At 53.3% G+C, this 18,504-nt stretch overlaps 1 protein-coding gene across 1 annotated transcript in view; it reads right to left on the bottom strand.

The window, feature by feature from the left end:
• The window catches only part of ANK1 (ankyrin 1), a 192,925-nt gene that overhangs the window by 11,723 nt on the left and 162,698 nt on the right, over positions 1-18,504 (bottom strand). Inside the window, 4 exon segments of the mRNA XM_032468775.1 lie at positions 2,225-2,522; positions 5,442-6,003; positions 15,955-16,101; positions 17,373-17,504. Of these exon segments, the coding sequence (XP_032324666.1) occupies positions 2,225-2,522; positions 5,442-6,003; positions 15,955-16,101; positions 17,373-17,504 (1,139 nt within the window).

Genomic DNA, 18,504 nt, shown 5'->3' with positions numbered 1-18,504 from the left:
GGTTCAGGAGCTGTCCTCTGGTTCCCGAGAGGGCTGGGAGGGTCACTGTTATGGTGGTGACAGCCAATTCCTCCCAGGGGAGGCTCTGTGTGTGTTTCACACAGTTACGCCTGCAGCGACCCAGCCATTGGGTCAACTATTTTCCCCTTTCCCACAAAGGAAACAGAAACACAAAGAGGTTGAGACACCTGTCTACGTGAAACAGTAAGGGAGCGAGAGCCACGTTTCCAACTCCGATCACGGCGCAGTTCCACCTCTTCTCAACAAGATAACACAGAAGCCGCTCATGCAAGGGGGCAGGAGAGCATCCCAGCTCAGACACGCCTCACTGGGGTCACAGAGAGGGACTGGCACCTGGCAGGTTCGGGCCTGCCCCCCAGACCTCAGTCACAAGGCACCCGCACTTCTCTCTCTGTGTGGTTTTTGAGACTCACTGGAAACACAGGTGCTTTGCAAACTGTCACCTTAAACAGGCCTCATTATCATCCCCGGGGGGCTGACAGATGGTTAAGAAACGGCTCACCCGCCCTCCCATCCGCTCCTGGACCAGAAGGGTGCGGCGGCCCTGCACACGCACCGGGACTGGGAATCGGAGGTCCTGGACTCCCCCGGCCCCGACGTCGGCCTCCTTGGGCCTCAGTTTCCTCATCTGTAAACAAGGCAGCCGGACCAAACGACCTGGATGGTTTCTCTCAGGATCCCCTGGGGTGATCCTGCGTCCTCTCCCATCCTCCCTGGACCAGAGTCGCCCCCAGAGTCCCTGTCCTTCCCCAGGACTCGGGGCACCGGCCCTGGGGAGGGCATCTGTGTTCTGGGACAAGCGTTGGCTATTGGAATTAGCAGAAGTGGGGGCCACAGAGAAGCCCGCTGGCCAAGAACACATGGGGTGGCCTGGGGTTATAAATGGACGTGGCCGCCTGGCCGCCCGAGGCACATACTTGGCAGGGAACCTTTCTAAATAAAACCCTGTTTAATTCCTGGTGGCTCTTGTCAGCCAGTAGTGCAGGATCAGCCTGGTCCTGGGGTCTCAGAGGTGCCTGGAGTCTCAGGCTCAGATGGGAGCCTGGGAGGAGGAGAAGGCGGTGGCTGAGGATGAGGGGTGGGGGGAATCGGGGGTGACGGAGGAGAAGAAACCAGGGATTCACGGAACACGTCGTTACGTCCACGTTAAACCCACCCGCGCACAGGGCAGCAACTCCAACTTTATAAAAACGCACAAATTAAACAGATGCATTCACAAGATGCCTGGGATTAGCTTCAAGATGATGTGGGGGAGGGTATAGCTCAGTGGTAGAGTGTGTGCTTAGCACGCACGAGGTCCTGGGTTCAATCCCCAGACCCTCCCTTAAAATCAATCAATCAATCAACCTAATTGCCTCCCTCACAAAATTTAAAAAATTTCTTTTAATTCTAAAAGAAAAAAAAGATAATATGGGGAGTAACAGGGGATGGGAGGAGGCAGATGAAACCAGATGGGTGGTGAGTGGGCAGTGGTGGAGGCTGGTCTGTTTTTGTATCTATTTGTAATTTTTCATCATTAAAAAATTTCAAAAAACACATTAAAACGACATCTATGGGAACAGAGAGTGAAGATAAAAGCGAATAAATAAAATCAGTAAAGTAGAGAGAACAGAAGGGTGGGCGGCGCTGGTGCGGGGACGTGCCCTGTATCTCAGCCTGCAGGAAGCCCCCCCACGTGGGCACGGGGTTCCCGAGCGAGCCCTGGCCAGAACCCATTATCTACCTCGTTTACATGAGGAAGCTCAGGGGCCGAGAGGACAGTGGCCCATCCTCGGCCCCACAGACCCAGTGGGACCCGAGTGACCCCAACGCCCAGGTCTGTGGGTTCTAAGACCTTCTTCCTAAAACATGGTGGAGAAACAAACAAACAAAACCATGGCTTTGGAGTCAGCCACGCCTAACGCCAAGCCCACCTCTGACCCTGTGACCTTGGACAAGCTGGAGTAACAGCTGAGGGCCGGTCGTGGGGGTTGGGTCGGGGGTGCAGCCTGGAAGTCTCTGGACTCCATCAGTGGGAGCCCCTCCCTTCCATCCGCGGGCATCAAGGAGGCAGATGAGTGGACAGAGAGAAAGAGAAGCCACGGCCACAGTTTTTAAGGATGGAAAACATGTCCGCTCAGGGCTTGAGTGAGGCAGCGGCTGCCCCGGGCCTGGACCCCGCCGGCTGCAGCCGGCTCAGCGGGGCCTCCCTGCGGCCTCTCACCTGCACCACGTGGGAGAAGGCGCTGTCAGCCTCCTGCAGCCGCTCTCTGGGGCTCTGTCGTCTCTGTTCCCTGCCAGCCCGGGGGCTGTCGGCCTGGGGCTGCTTCACACGCACGTGCTCGGTTGCAGACGCCAGGTCCTCCTCGTCCTCCTGGGACCTGCTGGGCTCCAGGCCTCTGACGGCGCTGACCCTTCTCTGGAATGAGTGTGGGCCTCGTGGGACCTCCTCTGGCCAGGAGCCTTGGGTGGCCTCTTGTAGGTAGGAGACGATGGAGCCTTCGGCATCCCAGTCCTGCAGCCTGGGACCCAGGAGGGGAGAAAGGACACCAGTCACCCCCAGCCTCTGCTCTCAGAGTCCTGGCCCATCCACGATGCGGCCTCTACGGCCCACCAGAGGGACGGGAGACTGAGTGATCACACAGTGATAGCCCTGTCCAGAGAGGCACATGTGGGCCATCCCAGCTGTCCCGGTGAGAGAGCCACGGACACTAGTGTCACTGGTCCCGCCCTTCGAGTGGACAGCTCTGCACTCCGGGCTCCCAACGCACGTGGCTCACACTGATGGTCCAGCCATCCAGGTGCCCACACCATCACCTCACCCACTTTCCTCCATCCCTCCAGGTCATTCCCACCCAGCAGTCTGCATCCCAGGGCTCAGATGGCAAGATGATCACCCTGCACACACCAGGAAGCGGCTCTCCCATGGCCCCAGGGACGCATCTGCCCGCTTCCCCTCCCTCTCTGGCCCCTCCTCCTCAGCGTCCTTTGTGGGCTCCTCCTAATTTCCCTGGCATCTGACACTGGCTCGGTTCTCAGACCTCATCTCTGTCTACACCCACTTCCTACGCGAGCTCATTCAATCCAATCCATGGCTTTAGCCCATCTACGCGCTCCTCACGCCCAGCTGTGGGCTCCAGCATCTCCTCCTTGAACTGTCATGCTCGACCCCAGCTGCCTCCTCGACACCTCTACTTGGGATTTCTGACGGGCATCTCAGAGCCAGCATGGTCAAGCTCACACGCAGGGTCTTCTCACACCTGATCCACCCATCTTCCCGCTGCAGGACACAGCATCCTCGTCAGGTCAAGGGTACCAGGGTCCCCCGGGACTCCCCTCTTTCTCTAACCCTCTACTTCCTATTCGTCAGCAAACCCTTTTGGTTTAACTCTCAAAGATACATCCTGGACAGGAAGGACCACATCTAGCTACCAAACTGCCACCATCTTGGTCCACATTATCATCAAATCCTGCCTCCAGCTCACCTCCCTGCCTCTCCCCCTGGCCAAGCCCGGCAGTGTCCAGATCACCCCGCTCCTCTGCTCAAAACCCTCCAGTGGTCCCTCCACCCAACCCAGGAAATGCCGAAGTCTTCCTGGGACCCACGGCCTGACCTGTCCAGTCCCATCACCTCCCTGACCATGTCTCCCATGATCACTCTGCTCCAGGCACAGAGACCTTCTCGCTGCTCCTCGAATGTGCCCGGCACACTCTGCTTTAAGGCCTTTGCAGTGCAGGGACTCCTGTTGGCATGTCCCCGCAGGTGCTCGCATAGCCCATTGCCTGAATGCCTTTAAATCTTTCCTCCACAGCACTCTGGCAGGTGCCCCTGGCCACCCACCCCCCTATAATTTCAACCACCCCCTTCCCTGTTTTATTTTTCTATTTAGTACTTATTAATTAGCATTTCTCTTTTAGTTACTTTTAATTCCATTGGCTTTATCTGTTTAATGTCAGTTTCCCCACAAGAACATAAACTCATAGTAGAGACCTGTCCATTGTGCTCAAAGCCACATCCCCGGCACCAAGGGACCTTATACAGGGGCCTGGAACACAGCATGTACTCAACATCCACTGCTGAGTGAGTGAATAAAATTCGTCTGTCCCCACTGGAGGGCTGACCCAGGTCCCCGAGCGAGCCTGTATCATCCCCAGGCCCAGCACCCAGGCCTCGGGTACCCGTCTAGTGACCTTGCTGTCCCAGTGGTGCAGTGGCCAGCACGCAGAAGCATCCAACCCGTGCCTGGTGCGTGAACGGCCATCACAGGTGGTTGGAAGACTCTCCCAGGAAGGCCGGCACTTCACTTTGAATCCTCACAGGCTCAGTCTGCCCAGCTTCCCCTGCCCATCAAAGGGACAGGAAAGGGATCCTGGCTGTCTCGTCTCCCAAGCGACTTCCTTCTCCCTCGTGCTATGGGATTCAGGCCACACTGAGCAGAGCCTGGGGTGGGGCCGGTCTGCCCGGGGTTCTGGGAGGAGGACTCGGGTGGGAAGAGGTAATGAGGACAGACTTCCCACAGCCTGGCCAGACCTGAGCTCCACGGGTGGCCACGGCCTTCTGGGAGTATGGAAACTAACCCCTTGCTTTAGGGAACCTGAGGCAGCAAAGTCACACAGAGGAAAGAGTCTGTCATTCACTTCCTGTGCCAGTCCCAGAGGCCAAAGTGATACATGTCACACGTCTGTCTGTCTGTCTGACCCCAAGCCCTCCTTTGCACTCACAGTGACAGGGCATGGCGGGCGTCCACTGCATGGACGTGTGTCGGGCCTGTGGCCTGGGGACTGTGTGTCTACAGAGGGGCATAAGGCTCTTCGGTCTCCCTGCTGCTGGCAGTCCCAGGCCCTCTCGTCCCGGGGAGCATGGGGACAAGCTAGCCGGGGAATAACCACCTTTAACAGCTGAAGCTCTGTGCTGCCCCAGATAAGCCCACCAGCCTCACTCTAGCAAAGACGTACAAGCAGAAAGGACACCCTTATCAGCTCTGTCACACACGGGTCGTGTGACCGCTTGCCTGAGCCCTGGGGCTTCCAGGTTTCCAAATTCAGTCTTCAACACTCAACACACAACAGCCACGAGGCCCAGAGCACCGGGCTCGGGTGCCCTTGAGAGACATGGTTTCCCTTGGCTTTAGAATCTCTCTCCCAAAGATGCTCTCACCTGTCCCACGCCCTCAGCCTCTCTCCTGCTGGTCTCACCCGGGGAGGGGAGTCCAGGGGAGGGACTGGCCTTTGCAGACACAGCTCCACTCTCACAAGACAGAGGCCAGAGTGCCGGCTGGGCGGAACTACTGAATTTATTTGCTCCTAGGCATTTAGAACGCAGAGTGGACGGGGTGGGGGGCAGCAGCTCCCAGGGGGTCCCGCTGCCCTCTCACTGCCAGGCACAGTCTCACCCGGAGGCCCAGGACGCAAGGCCTCCCGCACGGCAGCCCCGCCCTTACCTGTCCTGGCTCGAGTCCGTCACCCGACTCACGGTGGGGGATTCTGGGATGCGGGCTTGTACCCTCTGCTGGCCTGAAACAAGAGACACTTCATTCTCTGAATCCTGCCCTGCACCTGTCGAGTCCTCCTGCCTCTCGTGACTCGGCAGCTTCTCCTCTGACCTCTGACCTTCCTCTTGCTCAAGCAAATCGATAAGGCCATTTGTGGCATCTGAATCCACCGTGTCGTCCTCCACGAGGTCCAGAGAGCCCAGCGCGGGGCCCTGGGGTCCCTCGGAGAGCACCCCCTCCAGCTTCCACTCGTGGCCGGTGGCATCCGAGTCCTCGGCCTTGCTGCACTCCAGAGAGGAGTCCTCAGCAGTGACCAGGGAGGGCGTGAGGCCCGCGGACCACACCTGGATGTCAGACATCTCCAGCATGGCGTCATGCTCCGTGGCCGCCAAGGGGATGGCGTCTATGACGGCGGCCACCTCGCTCCAGTACTGGTCTGCGCGCAGCGGAGAGGGAAGCGCGTAGTGCAGGGAGGCGGGGGACAGCAGCTCGTCCTGCAGCGAGGAGTAACCTGGAGGGGCAGACAGAGGGCGACATGCTCCGGCGGCGAGTTCCATCGCACACACGGGCGTGCAGGGCCCCGCAGGCGCAGCCACGGACAGGCATGCACATTCCGGGCCAGGGGCTCCCCAAGCCTTGTGGCTGCTGCCCAGGCACCTGAGCAAGAGAACAAGGCTCTGGGGGTGGGGTGGGAGGAAGGTGGGGGGCAGCCAGGGATGGGGGCAGGGAGGGGGTGGCTTGGCTGGACGCCAAGAGAAGAGGTTGGAACGCTTTCTCTTCCAGTCCAGAGCACAGATCAAGGAGCCTTGATCCGAGGGCTTGAGCTCCACCCGTCCGCAACCAGGGGAGCGCCCACTGCTGGTGGCCCGGCGGAAGGCAGGCCTGCTCCTTCTTTGTTCCGACACCCCTTGGGCACAGCCCTGGCGGGCTCTGTTAGGGATACACTGCCAAGGAGGGAGCAGCCCCAAAACCGGGGTCGGTGACCAAGCCCTGGGAGGTCTGGTGAGCACATTGCGCATCCGCGGACCTCGGGGCGGCGGTCAAATGGGAAACCCGCTAGGTTTGTGATGAAGTTACTTTTCTGCAGGTGGCGTATGAGTTCCAGGAACTGTATGATCTGAAGTGGCAGGAGGGAGGGCTCTCAGGGCTCCTAACAGGAGGGAGGCCAGGTCAGAGGGCACGCGAGGACCCAGGCACAATTGCTGCTGCCCATAACTCTGCCTGGACCTCCTGACCTGCTGCTCACCCAGCGCCAGGTCAGCCGTGAGGCGGGTGGGGTGGGCTCAGGCCCCTAATGCACAGCCCTGTGGTGGGCACAGCCGGCCCCCACGCCTGTTCCTTGTAGGTGGGCTCGGATGCGAGCCCCTGATGGTTTCCTGGTCGGCTCTGGTGTGCAGACGGGACGAGGGAGCTAAGGGAAGGGCAGGTGTAAGTGTGCGGATCTCTGTGTTACGGGGGGTTCCTCTCCTCCAGAGGCCGGTGGGGGGGAGGTGCCTTGCAACAAGGGAAGAGGGCCTCTGCCTCCCCGTCGGAGCAGGTGCCAATCTGTGGGCAGGGGAAGGCCTAGAAGGTCCTCCACTCAGCCCAGCTGCTCTGGGGATCTGGGGCAGGTGCGTGCCCACAACCTCTGAAGACCCAGCAGAGCCCAAGGGGCCCCGGGCGTGGGCATGGCTGCCCCTGCAGGGTCCTGAGGGACCTTCCTGCTGTCCAGTGAGGCCCCAACCCAGCGTCCAGACTTCACCTCTCTCCCAGCTGGGCCTCCGCTCCTGCCCTCCCACCTCCTCCACCTTTGACAGGACTCAGCTTGCCTCATGCACGCAGTTCTTCAACCACAAAGTATTCACCGAGGCCCGCTTCTGTGCCAGGTACCGTATGTGCTAAAGGGTGGGGATTACAAACACACACAAATACACACAGGCACACAGATATACAAATACACAGACAACAAATACATACAGAGACACACAGACACACAAACACACACACAAACTCACACAAAACACAAACACACAAATATACACAGACACACACAAACACATAAACACACTAATACAGAGACACACAGACACACAAATACACACACACTAATACACAGACACACACAGACATACATACACAGACACAATCATACACAGACACACACAAACTCACACAAACACAGACACTGACACAGACACTCACAGGACAGGTCTCTCTGTCCTTTCACAATGTTTCCCATGACTGCAGCTCGCCTGCACTCCCCCATCTTTGAGCCTGTCCTACACCCTAAACTGGTTCACGTGACTATAAAGTCCTAGGACCAGGGTCACGTCTGCCTTCAGGCGTGCGGGGGACACGGAGCCAGAGCAGATGACTGCCCCTCTGGGTAGTAAGCCCACAGCTGCTAACGATGACCCGCCTTCAGTGCGCCAGGGCACAGCCTGCGTGCTTGACACGCATCCTCCCTCGTAATCTTCCAGGAGACCTGTCCTCCCGGTGGGTCTCTGCAAGTCCCACAATTAGGGAAAGGAGGAAGAGACCATGGACCCCTTCAGCTCTGGCCAAAGGAGGAGGGACAAAGAGGAGGAGGGAGGGTAGGGAATTGGGTGGGTCAGATCTCCGCATGACAGTCACACCAAGTCACTGCGTGTGAAACTGCCCCAACCAGGACCCAGAGCAATGGCTTTCCCACCCTCCACAGCAATCTCTCCAGATACACGTGAGCAGAGCAGTTTAGAGACTCGTAGATCTCCTTCTTTTTGCTATTATTCTTCAAAGCATTGGTCTCCGATTTCCATTACTAACTGAGCTCTCTTTTGTATAAAATTTACCCTGTCTGTTATGTTTAATTGTCACAACGACATTATTCCTACTTCATAGACTAGGAAACGAGAGATTTTGCAGCTCACTCCAGGCACACAGTAAGAGTGGTTCCTTCACTAGATTTTGCCACCAATATCTTTTAAAGGCAGCTTCAGGGAGGTATAGCTGGCGAACAGTAAGTTGCATATATTGAAGGAAGATGATTCGATCAGCTCGGATACAGGTATACACCCATGAAACCATCACCGCCATGAAAAAAAAGGTCTCTCATCATCCCTGAAAGGTTTCATCATGCTGCTTTGTACTCTGTCTGTCTGACATCATTATAACTACTCCTGCTTCCTTCTGACTGGTGTCAGCGTGATGTCTGTGTTTCCCGTCCACTTACTTCTCATCTGTATGTGTCTTCAAGGTTAAAGTGGGTTTCTTGTAGACAACAGATGGTGGGGTTGTGACTTTTCCATCCACTCTGACGCTCTCTCCACTGGTGCCTTTAGACCATTGATAGAGTTGGATTCATGTCTACCATCCTTGTTACTGTTTTATATTCATTGCCCTGATGCTTTTTTCCCCTAAATTCATCTTCCATTCTTTTTCTGCCTTTTGCGGTTTTCACTGACCATTTTATATGACCGGATGTTTTCTTATTTCTAAGCGTATCAGTTTTGCTTCTTCTTTTCCTTTTTTTTAGTGGTTACCCTAGAATTTGCAATGTACCTGTACAACTAACACAATTCCACTTTTAAATGATACGATGCCACTTGGCAGGTAGTATGAGACCTTATAATAACAAAATAGTCTTAATTCTTCCCTCGTGTCCCTTCTATCATTATGGTTTGGGGTAGGGCTTGGCGGTGGCTGATATACCTAAGAATATTTACGCACAGATCCGTAAACATCAGTAACTGAATATATTGTTACTGTTATTCTGGACAAACTCTTATCTGCTGGATCAACTACAGTAAGAAAAATGAAAGTTTTTATTTCACTTAATCCTTCTTTGACACTTCATTTCTTTCTATAGGTTTGAGTCTCTGACCTCCATTATTTTCCCTTCTCTCTAAAGAATTTCTTTCAACACTTCTTGCGAGGTAGGTCTACAAGAAACCGGTGCCCCCAGCTTTTGTTTTTCTAAGAAAGTCTTAATTTCTCCTTCACTTCTGAAGGATAATTTCACAGGGTACAGAATTCTAGGTTGGTGGGGTTTTTTGGTTTCTTTGTTTGGCACTTTACCTCTTTCATTCCATTTTCTTCTTGCTTGCAGGGTTACTGAAGTCAGGCATAATTCTTGTTTTCGTTTTTCTACAGGTGAAAAAGCTTCTGGCATTTTTCAGAATGTTTTTATCTTTGATTTTATGTAATTTGAAAATAATACACATAGGTATAGGTCAGGTGTTTGTTTTTTACAGGTGTTGGGTATGTTCACTATCTTGGTTGTGGTTACGATCTTTCAAAATATATTTTTATTGAAGTATTGTCGGTTTACAATGTTGTGTCAACTTCTGGTGTAGGTTTGTTTTGTTTTGCATTTATTCTATTTATCCTACAAGAGTCCTCTAAGTTTTCTAGATCTACGGTTTGGTGTCTGACATTAATTTGGGAGCGATTCTCAGAAGAAAGTATTTCTTCTGTTCCTGTAGTTCGAGTTTCTTTCCTCAGCCATGTCCAGTCTACTAATGAGTCCATCAAAGGCATTCTTCATTTCTGTCACAGTGTTTCTGATCCCTGGAATCTCTTCCTGGTTCTTAAGGTTTCCATCACTCTGCTTTCTCGCCCATCTATTCTTATATGCTGCCTACTTTATCCATTAGAGACCTCAGCGTATGAAATTGTTTCAAATTCCTGCTCTGGTCATTCCAACATCTCTGCCATGTCTGGTTCTGATGCTTGCTCTGTCTCTTCAAATTGTGTTTTTCACCTTTTGGTGTGCATTGTAATTTTTTCTTGGTACCCAGACACGATGACCTGGGTGAAAAGAACTGCTGTAAACAGGCCTCGACGTGGCGGTGAGGCATGCGGGGAGGGGACGCCTTCTGCAGTCCTTCGATCAGGTCTTGGTCTTTTAGTGAGTCTATGTCTCTGGACTGTGAATTTCACAAGTGTTTTAAATTCCCTCCTCCTCTACCTTAGGTGGGAGAAGACGATTAGACCGGACTGGAGTTCCCTTCCCCAGGTCGACTGGGCTCTGATAAAACCTCCAGCATTAAGCTCTGGTTAACTAGTTTCTCCAGAGAGCAGGCCTTGTTAAGAAGAACAGAGTGTTCCAGCACCTTCGTAAACGGTCCCTTTCCTCCTCCGCCTGCCAGAAGCACAAGGAAGTTTTACGCTGATATTTACTGTGGGAACCAGGCTGAGCTCTTGGAAGTAAATCTCACAAACCTGTGCCCCTCCCCATGACTGGGTCCCCATGGAATCTTTAACTCTCAGATTCGTCCACACTGAGCCTCTAGAAATTTGTCAATTACACTTCTGGCTTTTTTACCCCAGCACTGGTTCCTGATATGGTTTCTACGTGTGGGTCTCTGCTCCGCTAAGTTGTTATTCTCTGTATTTACCTCTCGGACTCTCTAACTTGGGGGACAACAGTTTGCCCTTTGTCCTTATTTCTCTTACAGATCCTAGAAGAGTTGTTGATTTTTCCGTCTGTTTGGCTTTTTACAGCCTGGAGTGGTGACATCCAAGCTCATTTCCTTGCAGAACCAGATGTTGATTTATTTGAGAATATTCAACCATCCTTGCATTCCTTGAACAAACCCTGCTTGATCATGATCCTTTTATACAGTGCTGGATTTGATTTTCTAAAATTTAACTTAGATATTTTTTGGCATAACTTCTCATGAAGGATATGCATCTGTATTTTTCCTGTAATGGCTTTTTTTTTTTTTTTAACCAAAAAGGTAATGCTGGCCTTACAGAATGAATTGGGAAGGATCATGCCTCTAAATGAGTTACTTCTTTCCCCGATGTTCAGTACCATTCACCAGTTAAACCTTTTAGGCTTGGAGTTTTCTTGGTAGGAATGTTTTTAATGATACATTTAATTTCATTAATATATATATAGGTTTATTCAGAGTATCTACTTCTTCCTATGAGGCTGATGGTATTTGTTTTCCAAGGAATTTGTCAATTTCACCTATGCTTTCAAATTTATATGAATAAAAATGTCAGAATGTTCTCTTTAGTGATTCTGTAGATTCTGTGTTCCCTATGCCTTGTCCCTATGAATGATCAGTCTGACTGGTGGGAATAGATGATTAATATTCAACCAAAACTTGTGGGGGACCCTCTGAAGGTCTCTGGAGTCCTCTCTCTGTCCAAATGTCTCTCTAGGGAACTCTGGCTGCCCTGGTCTCCTTGGACTCCCAATGACTTCTTCTTAAACCTGGGAGTCTTCTTGGATTTCTCTTTGTTCTGCCACGACCTAGAAACTCTTTCAAGGCAGTGAGCTAGGCAATTGTGGGGTGCACACTGTTTATTTTCCACGTCTCATAGATCACTGTCCTTTGCTGCCTGATGTCCCATGTCTTGAAAACTGCAGTTTCATATACTTTTGTTCATATTTTGGTTATTTCCAGTAGGAAGGTATATTCAGTCCCTGTTGCCTCATCTTGGCCAGAAGTGAAAGGCATGTTAAACAGCCCCTCAGATATGGCCAGGTGAACAGTCTGTCATTCCTGGAAGTTTCAGTAAGACTTGATAAAGACTGGGACTGGGTACCTCTGCTGGTCACAGAACATCTGAGGCTCATTCTTAGTGACTTTTCCACTTGAAACTCATGGTGTTCATTTTAATGGAATTTCATCCAAATGAAAACGTGTCCACGAAGAGAACCCATGCACACTCTCCCCCAGGACTCCCGTCTTGTGTTTATCCTGGAGCCCCTCTCCTGTCAGAGTGTTTAGGGGCTATACCTCCCTGTTCCCTCTCAGTCTCCAGAACACCCACACCCCTACCAATGTGGATCTGAGGCTGTAGGTGGCCATACTCAGTGGGGTGGGGGTTACTATTTGGGAGGAGGAATGCTCAGCAAGGAATATCTCACAAAGTCTGGGGTGGACCGCTGAGTCTTCTGGGCTGAATTCCAGAAGTGTCTCCCTAGTGGTCTCACGTACCCTGCCATACCTGGGTCACCAGCCCATCCCTTATCTAGAGGTTTCCCCTCTGGGGTTGCATTTTTGGGGAAATCAGGTAAAAGGTAATCAAGCATACAGCCCTGGGGCAGAGCACAGTCCAGCAGTGCCTCCCCAGACCTCCCCTCATCTCGGACTATCGCACTAGTCTCTAACCCAGACACGATGCCGACTCGACTAGTTTAATGTCAGTAGCAAACCAGACAAGGGGTGAACAGACAACCTGACCTCAGATAGGGGCCACACTTCACTGTATTCATTAAGAGTTGATAGAAATGAAATATATTATGTTTCCAAGTAGACCTACTCATTAAACCAAATGGAGCAGACAGAATGGGATGTGAGATCCATTTTCCCCTCTCATATGAGAAATCCACTTCATCTTTAGGAACGTGCTTCATTTTTGTTCTATGACAACTTTTTCCTTCATGTTTATTCCAAGGGCTTGGGGTGGTTCCCTCCTGTGCAGGAGAATCAAACTGGCCTTTTGACTTAAAGCCCCTTCTGCTCTGGCCAGTCCACGTATGCTCAGCAAGAAGAGCCAAGAAGGAAGGAAAAGAGACCTCAGGTTCCTGCCTGAGGTCCTGTCCTGTTCATGGAGCAACCAATCACTGCCCTTCATCCCCACGGCCCCACAGGGAGGCTCACACAGCAGAGAACGAGAGAAAGCACTACGGAAGCGGGTACCACCGGGCCATCAGCGCAGAGGGCTGGGCTGGCCCAGGACAGAAGCCAGAGGAAGCGGAGAAAGGCTGCTCCCCCTACCCACACCCTTCCGCCTCTGACGCCTCCTGCTCCTTCCCTCCAGGCCAGAAGGGCATCCCGGTGTGGGATGGTCTTCCTGGGACAGAGAATAGGGCAGGAAAAATACACAGAAGCCAACTCTGATGCCCAGAATTGGACCAAGCAGGTGTCTGTTTCTGAGCATCTGCTCGGGCCTGGGGGGAGTGTGTACACAGGGCTCACAGCCTGCATCTGCCAGGAGACCTGCTGGAGGAGGGGGTTCAGAAGGGCCAGCAGGCAACAGAGCAGCCAAGAAGCATAGCTGAGTTCAGTGTGTGACCGTCTGCAATCCAAGCAGGGGAGGAATCTCTTGTAAACTTGTTAGATCTCGTTACTCTTTCTGCTGCCAACCCACTGCGGCTCTCCACCTCCCTCCCAGTAAAACCAGCGTCCTTAAGATGGCCTGGAAGGGCTGCCCTCCCCTCCTCCCCTCTGGCCCCTCACTGTTCTGTGGACGCACCCCGCTGGCCTGCTCAGGGTCATTGCCTGGAATGCTTGTCTGGATGCTCCTTCCCCAGTTTACACGCCCACCACACCATCTCCCTCCAGCCTTTGTTCAAATGCCACCCACTCCCAACCCACTATTTAATCCCCAACCCCAGCGCTCTGAGCCCTTTGCTTGAATCTCTTTTTTTTCCCACCACACACCTGCTAGCATCCTATGTAATTCACCGACATCCTCTATTTTTGTTTGACTCTCCAAATAGATGGTACACTCCAGGAAGGAAGAATCTGGGGGCTTTTCTCTTTTTTGTCTGTTTGAGAACTGATTTATCTCCCCTTCCTAGAACAGCCCCCGACATATGGTAGGTGTTTGAAAAACATTTGCCCAGTGAGCTGACCAACTGGACAGTCTTTCCACAGTCACGGAGCACAGAGACCCCGGCCTACAGGGGTGAGAATCCTGCTCAGGCATTAGATTAGAGTCTCTTGGCCCAACTGATCCTGTGGCCAGCGGAGATTTTCACAGATACCTGGGTCCGTAACTGCCTTTTGAAAATTTTTATTTTGATAAGAATTCCTGACATGGGATCTATCTTCTCAACAGGTTTTTAATTGTTGTAAGCCTTGTTAAATTCATGTAATCTACTAGCCTGATGTCCACGGAATTGGGGCATAACCCCCCTCCCAAACTTGCTGATTTGACTTGACCCCAACCAAGTGATCGGTTATCACCTAAAACAGGGAGAAGTGTTTTGTCACGGTATCTCGTGGTTTGCAGCACTCCTCACCTGCCCTCCCTCTGTTCCCGTTAAAGGGAGTCGGTCACTGAGCAGTCCCTGCCTGGTCCAGCCAGCACCACTCCCAGCAGGGGCGGGGAGGGGGCGGGCTGGGAGCTCCCTCTGCTGGGTCTGCGGAGTGAGCCTCGTCCGCGGGGGACAGCCGCGAGCACGCACACACATGCCCCGGCAGGCAGCGCGGACACGCCAGGGGAAGGCCCGGGAGCCCTTGGGGACATGCATCTGCCGGGGCGTACGGGCCCCGAACACCCGGCGGCGCAGGTGAGACAGTGCAGACAGGCGGCGGGAGGCAGTGAGCGGACTAGCGGTCCAGGCGAGGTCAGAGGCAGAAGAGAAAGACCCCAGGACGCGATCAACTGACGAGCCCTGCACCCAGGGGCGCTGGACGGCGTGTTTCAGGAGCCACGGGATGCGGGAGAGAGAACCGGGTGAGGGGCGTGGCATCTGCGGGCTGACCCGGCGGGAGGCCCCGCCCAACCTCCACTTGCCACTCGCTGCACGTGTTCCGGCCACAGGGGCCCGCAGGGCGCGCGGCCAGGACAGCAGGGGAATTGGGAGCCGGGAGAGGACAGCAGGTGATGTAGCCATTGGGGGTGCGGGGGGGGGGTGGTCACATCAGGCACCAGGGATGCCGGTTCACAGAATCAGATTGTTTTTCAGGGTCTGTAAGAAAGCTTAGGTCTCCAATTCAACTTGCTGGGGTTTGTTTGTTTGTTTGTTTGTTTTTTTGGATGGAGGGACTTGAACCCAGGACCTCATGCGTGTTAAGCATGCACTCTACCACCGAGTTATACCCTCCCCACCCCCAACTTGCTGATTTTAAAGAGGTGATGGCTCAGCCTCAGGTGGAGTCAGGAGGAAAGAAGGGTCTAGAACCCTGGCCTCTGCGGGTTTCTGTGCCTCCTGGTTAGAGACAGAGGGAGGGGAAGTGGGGGCCCTGGCCCTGCTGCTCACACAGCTGGCTCTCACCTCTGCAAGGAAAAGTGTCCTCAAAGGCCAAAAAGGGAGGTTTAGGGGCAAAGGTCAGGGCCCCCAAGGGCCTGGTCACACACACTGGGAGCTCTCTGGCCAGGCTGAACCACTTCAAGATAAGTGAGGGGAAGGAGATGGGGTGAGGAGAAAGGGAGAGAGAGGAGAGACCAGCTTGAAGAAAAGAACCCGCTTAGCCTCAGAGAAGGGATGGCGAGGGGACCTTAGGACAAACCTGCTGGTCCACACCAGACCCCGGGCTGGCACCTCTGAGCCCTTGGCTTCTCCCCCACTGACTATTTTACAAATGTCCTGCGCTGGCACAGAGATGGAGGGCGTCTGCCACGCGAGGGGGCAGGGGTCCCCCAGCCCCAGCATCTCCTGTCCCGCATCAGCCCTCTACCCACCAGGCGCCTTTCTGAACAGAGCATCCCCTCCCGCCTGGAGGGAGCTGTCCAGACAGACCTCAGCGCCGCAGGGAGAAGAGGCTCCAGGGAAAGAGGTGGCCAGCTCAGCCCTCCTTCCAGAGACACTCACCATTCATCTGGGAGGGAGAGGATGAGTAGTCCCGCTCCGCGTGCCTCCGCTCTGGTTTCAGGTTGCGGCTCTGTCGGCTCGAATTCTCCAGCATGTTCACGAGCTCACTGCGGTCGATGCTCCGCAGGGCAGCGTACAGGTTCTCCACTGTGGGGAGAAGGAGGGGGGCATGCTTGTGGAGGGGGGACCTTTAACTACTGCGGGGCATGCAGGGCGCTGCCTGGCTCTGAATGGAATGGGGACGATGTATTTCTTCAGCATGTGCTGGCTGGCCCCCTTTTGTCAGAACCAAAACAAACTACCTCTTTGGAGAATACAGGCAGACCTCAGAGGTACTGCGGGTTTGGTTCCAGACCGCACAATAAATATTGCAATAAAGCAAACATCACAATGAAGCAAATCTAGCAATAAAGCAAGGCATATAAAATTCTTTTGGTTTCCTCGTGCATATAGGAGTTACGTCTGTTCAGTGTGCAACAGCATTCTGTCTAGAAAAGCAATGCACATATCTTAATTTTAAGACATTGCTAAAAAATGTTACCATCTGAGCCTTCAGTGAGCCTTAGCAGTAACATAAGGAGAGCTGATCACAGATCACCGTAACAAATACAGTCACAATGAGAAAGTCTGAAATGTTGAAAGAACTACCAAAATGTGACAGACACAAAGTGAGCAGATGTGGTTGGAAATCGGCCTCAATGGACTTGCTCAGTTTGATCTGTAAAAAAATGCAATCTTTGCGAAATGCAATAAAGCCAGATATGTGTATATTTTGTTACCCTTGAAGAGATCTTTTCCAAATCCTGACAGTGGTCAATTGCAAAGCACAGAAAGACTGGTGGGGTTTTTTTTTTTTTTTTTTTTTTGTAAATTAAGAAAAATACTATAAAAAATGACAGTGACAGTGACTGGATTCTGTCCTTTGGAAGTCCTTGGTCCTGGCCGGTTGACTGGAGATGCAAATATAAACCCTCAGTTTTCTGTTAGTGTTTGTGGGGATGGGAACGGGCTGAGAAGGAGCTGAAAGAGAGACAAATCTTCCTTCCAGGCTGGAGAAGATCCTGGAAGAACAAGAACTTTATCAGAGGGGACTCCTCACCAGCTCTGTCCGTGGGGACAGTCCTCATTTGTCTGAGAAATTCAACAGGGAGGCACGCTGTTGAATTCTCACTGTCATCTCATTCTGAGGCTGGGAAGAGATCGCAGCCAAGAATCTCTGACACTCTCTCCTGGAAGGCTTGCCCAGGAGACCCAGGGGCCCTGAGAGGCACGTGTGTGACAGACACAGAGACAGTGCAGGAGAGACTGAGTCCAAAGGCCAAGGCCACACGTGGAATGTGGAGGGGGAACTGGTTGGTGAGAGTAGGTCCTGGCACAGGCTCTGGAAAGAGAAGGTTCCCCAGCTGACGGGTACTGACTCTTTGCGTTCTGGCCTTCACGGACGACCCAGAGGTTCAGCAAGGCTGCGCTCTGCTCCAGCAAGGAGTTGGGGTTCTCCACGCGGATCCTGTTAATGTCTTCCACGCTGAACTGCAGCTCCCGGGCCAACTCTGCACGCAAAGGACCGAGAGCAGGTGTGAGGTGGACCCAAGCCCAGCCCCAGCCCCCGGCTGGTGTGCAGAGCGGGGCGCCCAGCGGGGGGGTCGGAGGTTAAAGAACAGCCTCCCTTTTATTCCTTCTTCCCAAGAAATACCTAGCGAAATGTCTCCCCATAAAATGGGCCGGGAGTACGAGTGCGTACAGAAGGAAACGGGTATTGATGAATGAATGAATGAACGCCCTTCCCTTCTTTCATCACTTCAAACACGAGGTGATGAGAAGGAGCCACTTATCCGAGGTCACAGAACCAGCTGGTGCCACAGCCAGAGAGTGGCCGAGCCAGGACTTCCTTTCCAGCAAGAAGCTGGAAATCTCCATCCTAATGGAAATGTGTCTCTGCATTTATGTTTCTTCAGGGAAAGGCGTTACTCACATTTAAGATGAAAATACAAGTTCCCATCTCAGTGCACGGGAGTAACACAGAATGGCAGCCTTTCCCTCCTGTTATTTTAATCGTTGTTTCTCACAGATCTTTAGACGGGATCGGAGTCTCAACTCAAGGATGAGGAAGCCCAGAGGGGAGAGTGTGGGGGAGAAGCAGACCTTGCGTGCACCACACCCCACGCAGCACACACTCACCATGCACACCTCGCATCACACTCACACACTCCCCCCGTCCCCCCTTCCCGCTCACACACAAGGAGCAACAGCAGACGTGCTTTTCTGGCTTAAAGAATGAAGGGTGTCTGAACTCTGCTGTGAGCCTGTGGCGCTGCCTTTCACAGCTACTGCTGAGGGTCCGGGTGTGTGCACAGCCCCCTCTGCAGGTGCCAGGGTGGGCGCACAGGAAAGGGGGCTCAGCGACGGCTCGACGGGGCTGCGGGGAGGCCTCGGCCACGGCCAGAGACTGGAGAACGAATGCGGGTGAGACGCGTTCTTTGTCCCTGCCTTTCCCTCAACCCAGCGCAGGGGGCCACAGATGGGGCGGGGTGCGCGCTGCCTGTGGCTTTG

The sequence above is a fragment of the Camelus ferus genome, chromosome 26 (genome assembly GCF_009834535.1).
Source record: "Camelus ferus isolate YT-003-E chromosome 26, BCGSAC_Cfer_1.0, whole genome shotgun sequence".
Taxonomy (NCBI): domain Eukaryota; kingdom Metazoa; phylum Chordata; class Mammalia; order Artiodactyla; family Camelidae; genus Camelus; species Camelus ferus.
Note: the sequence above shows the minus strand (reverse complement) of the source record. Positions and strands in the feature narration are given on the sequence as shown.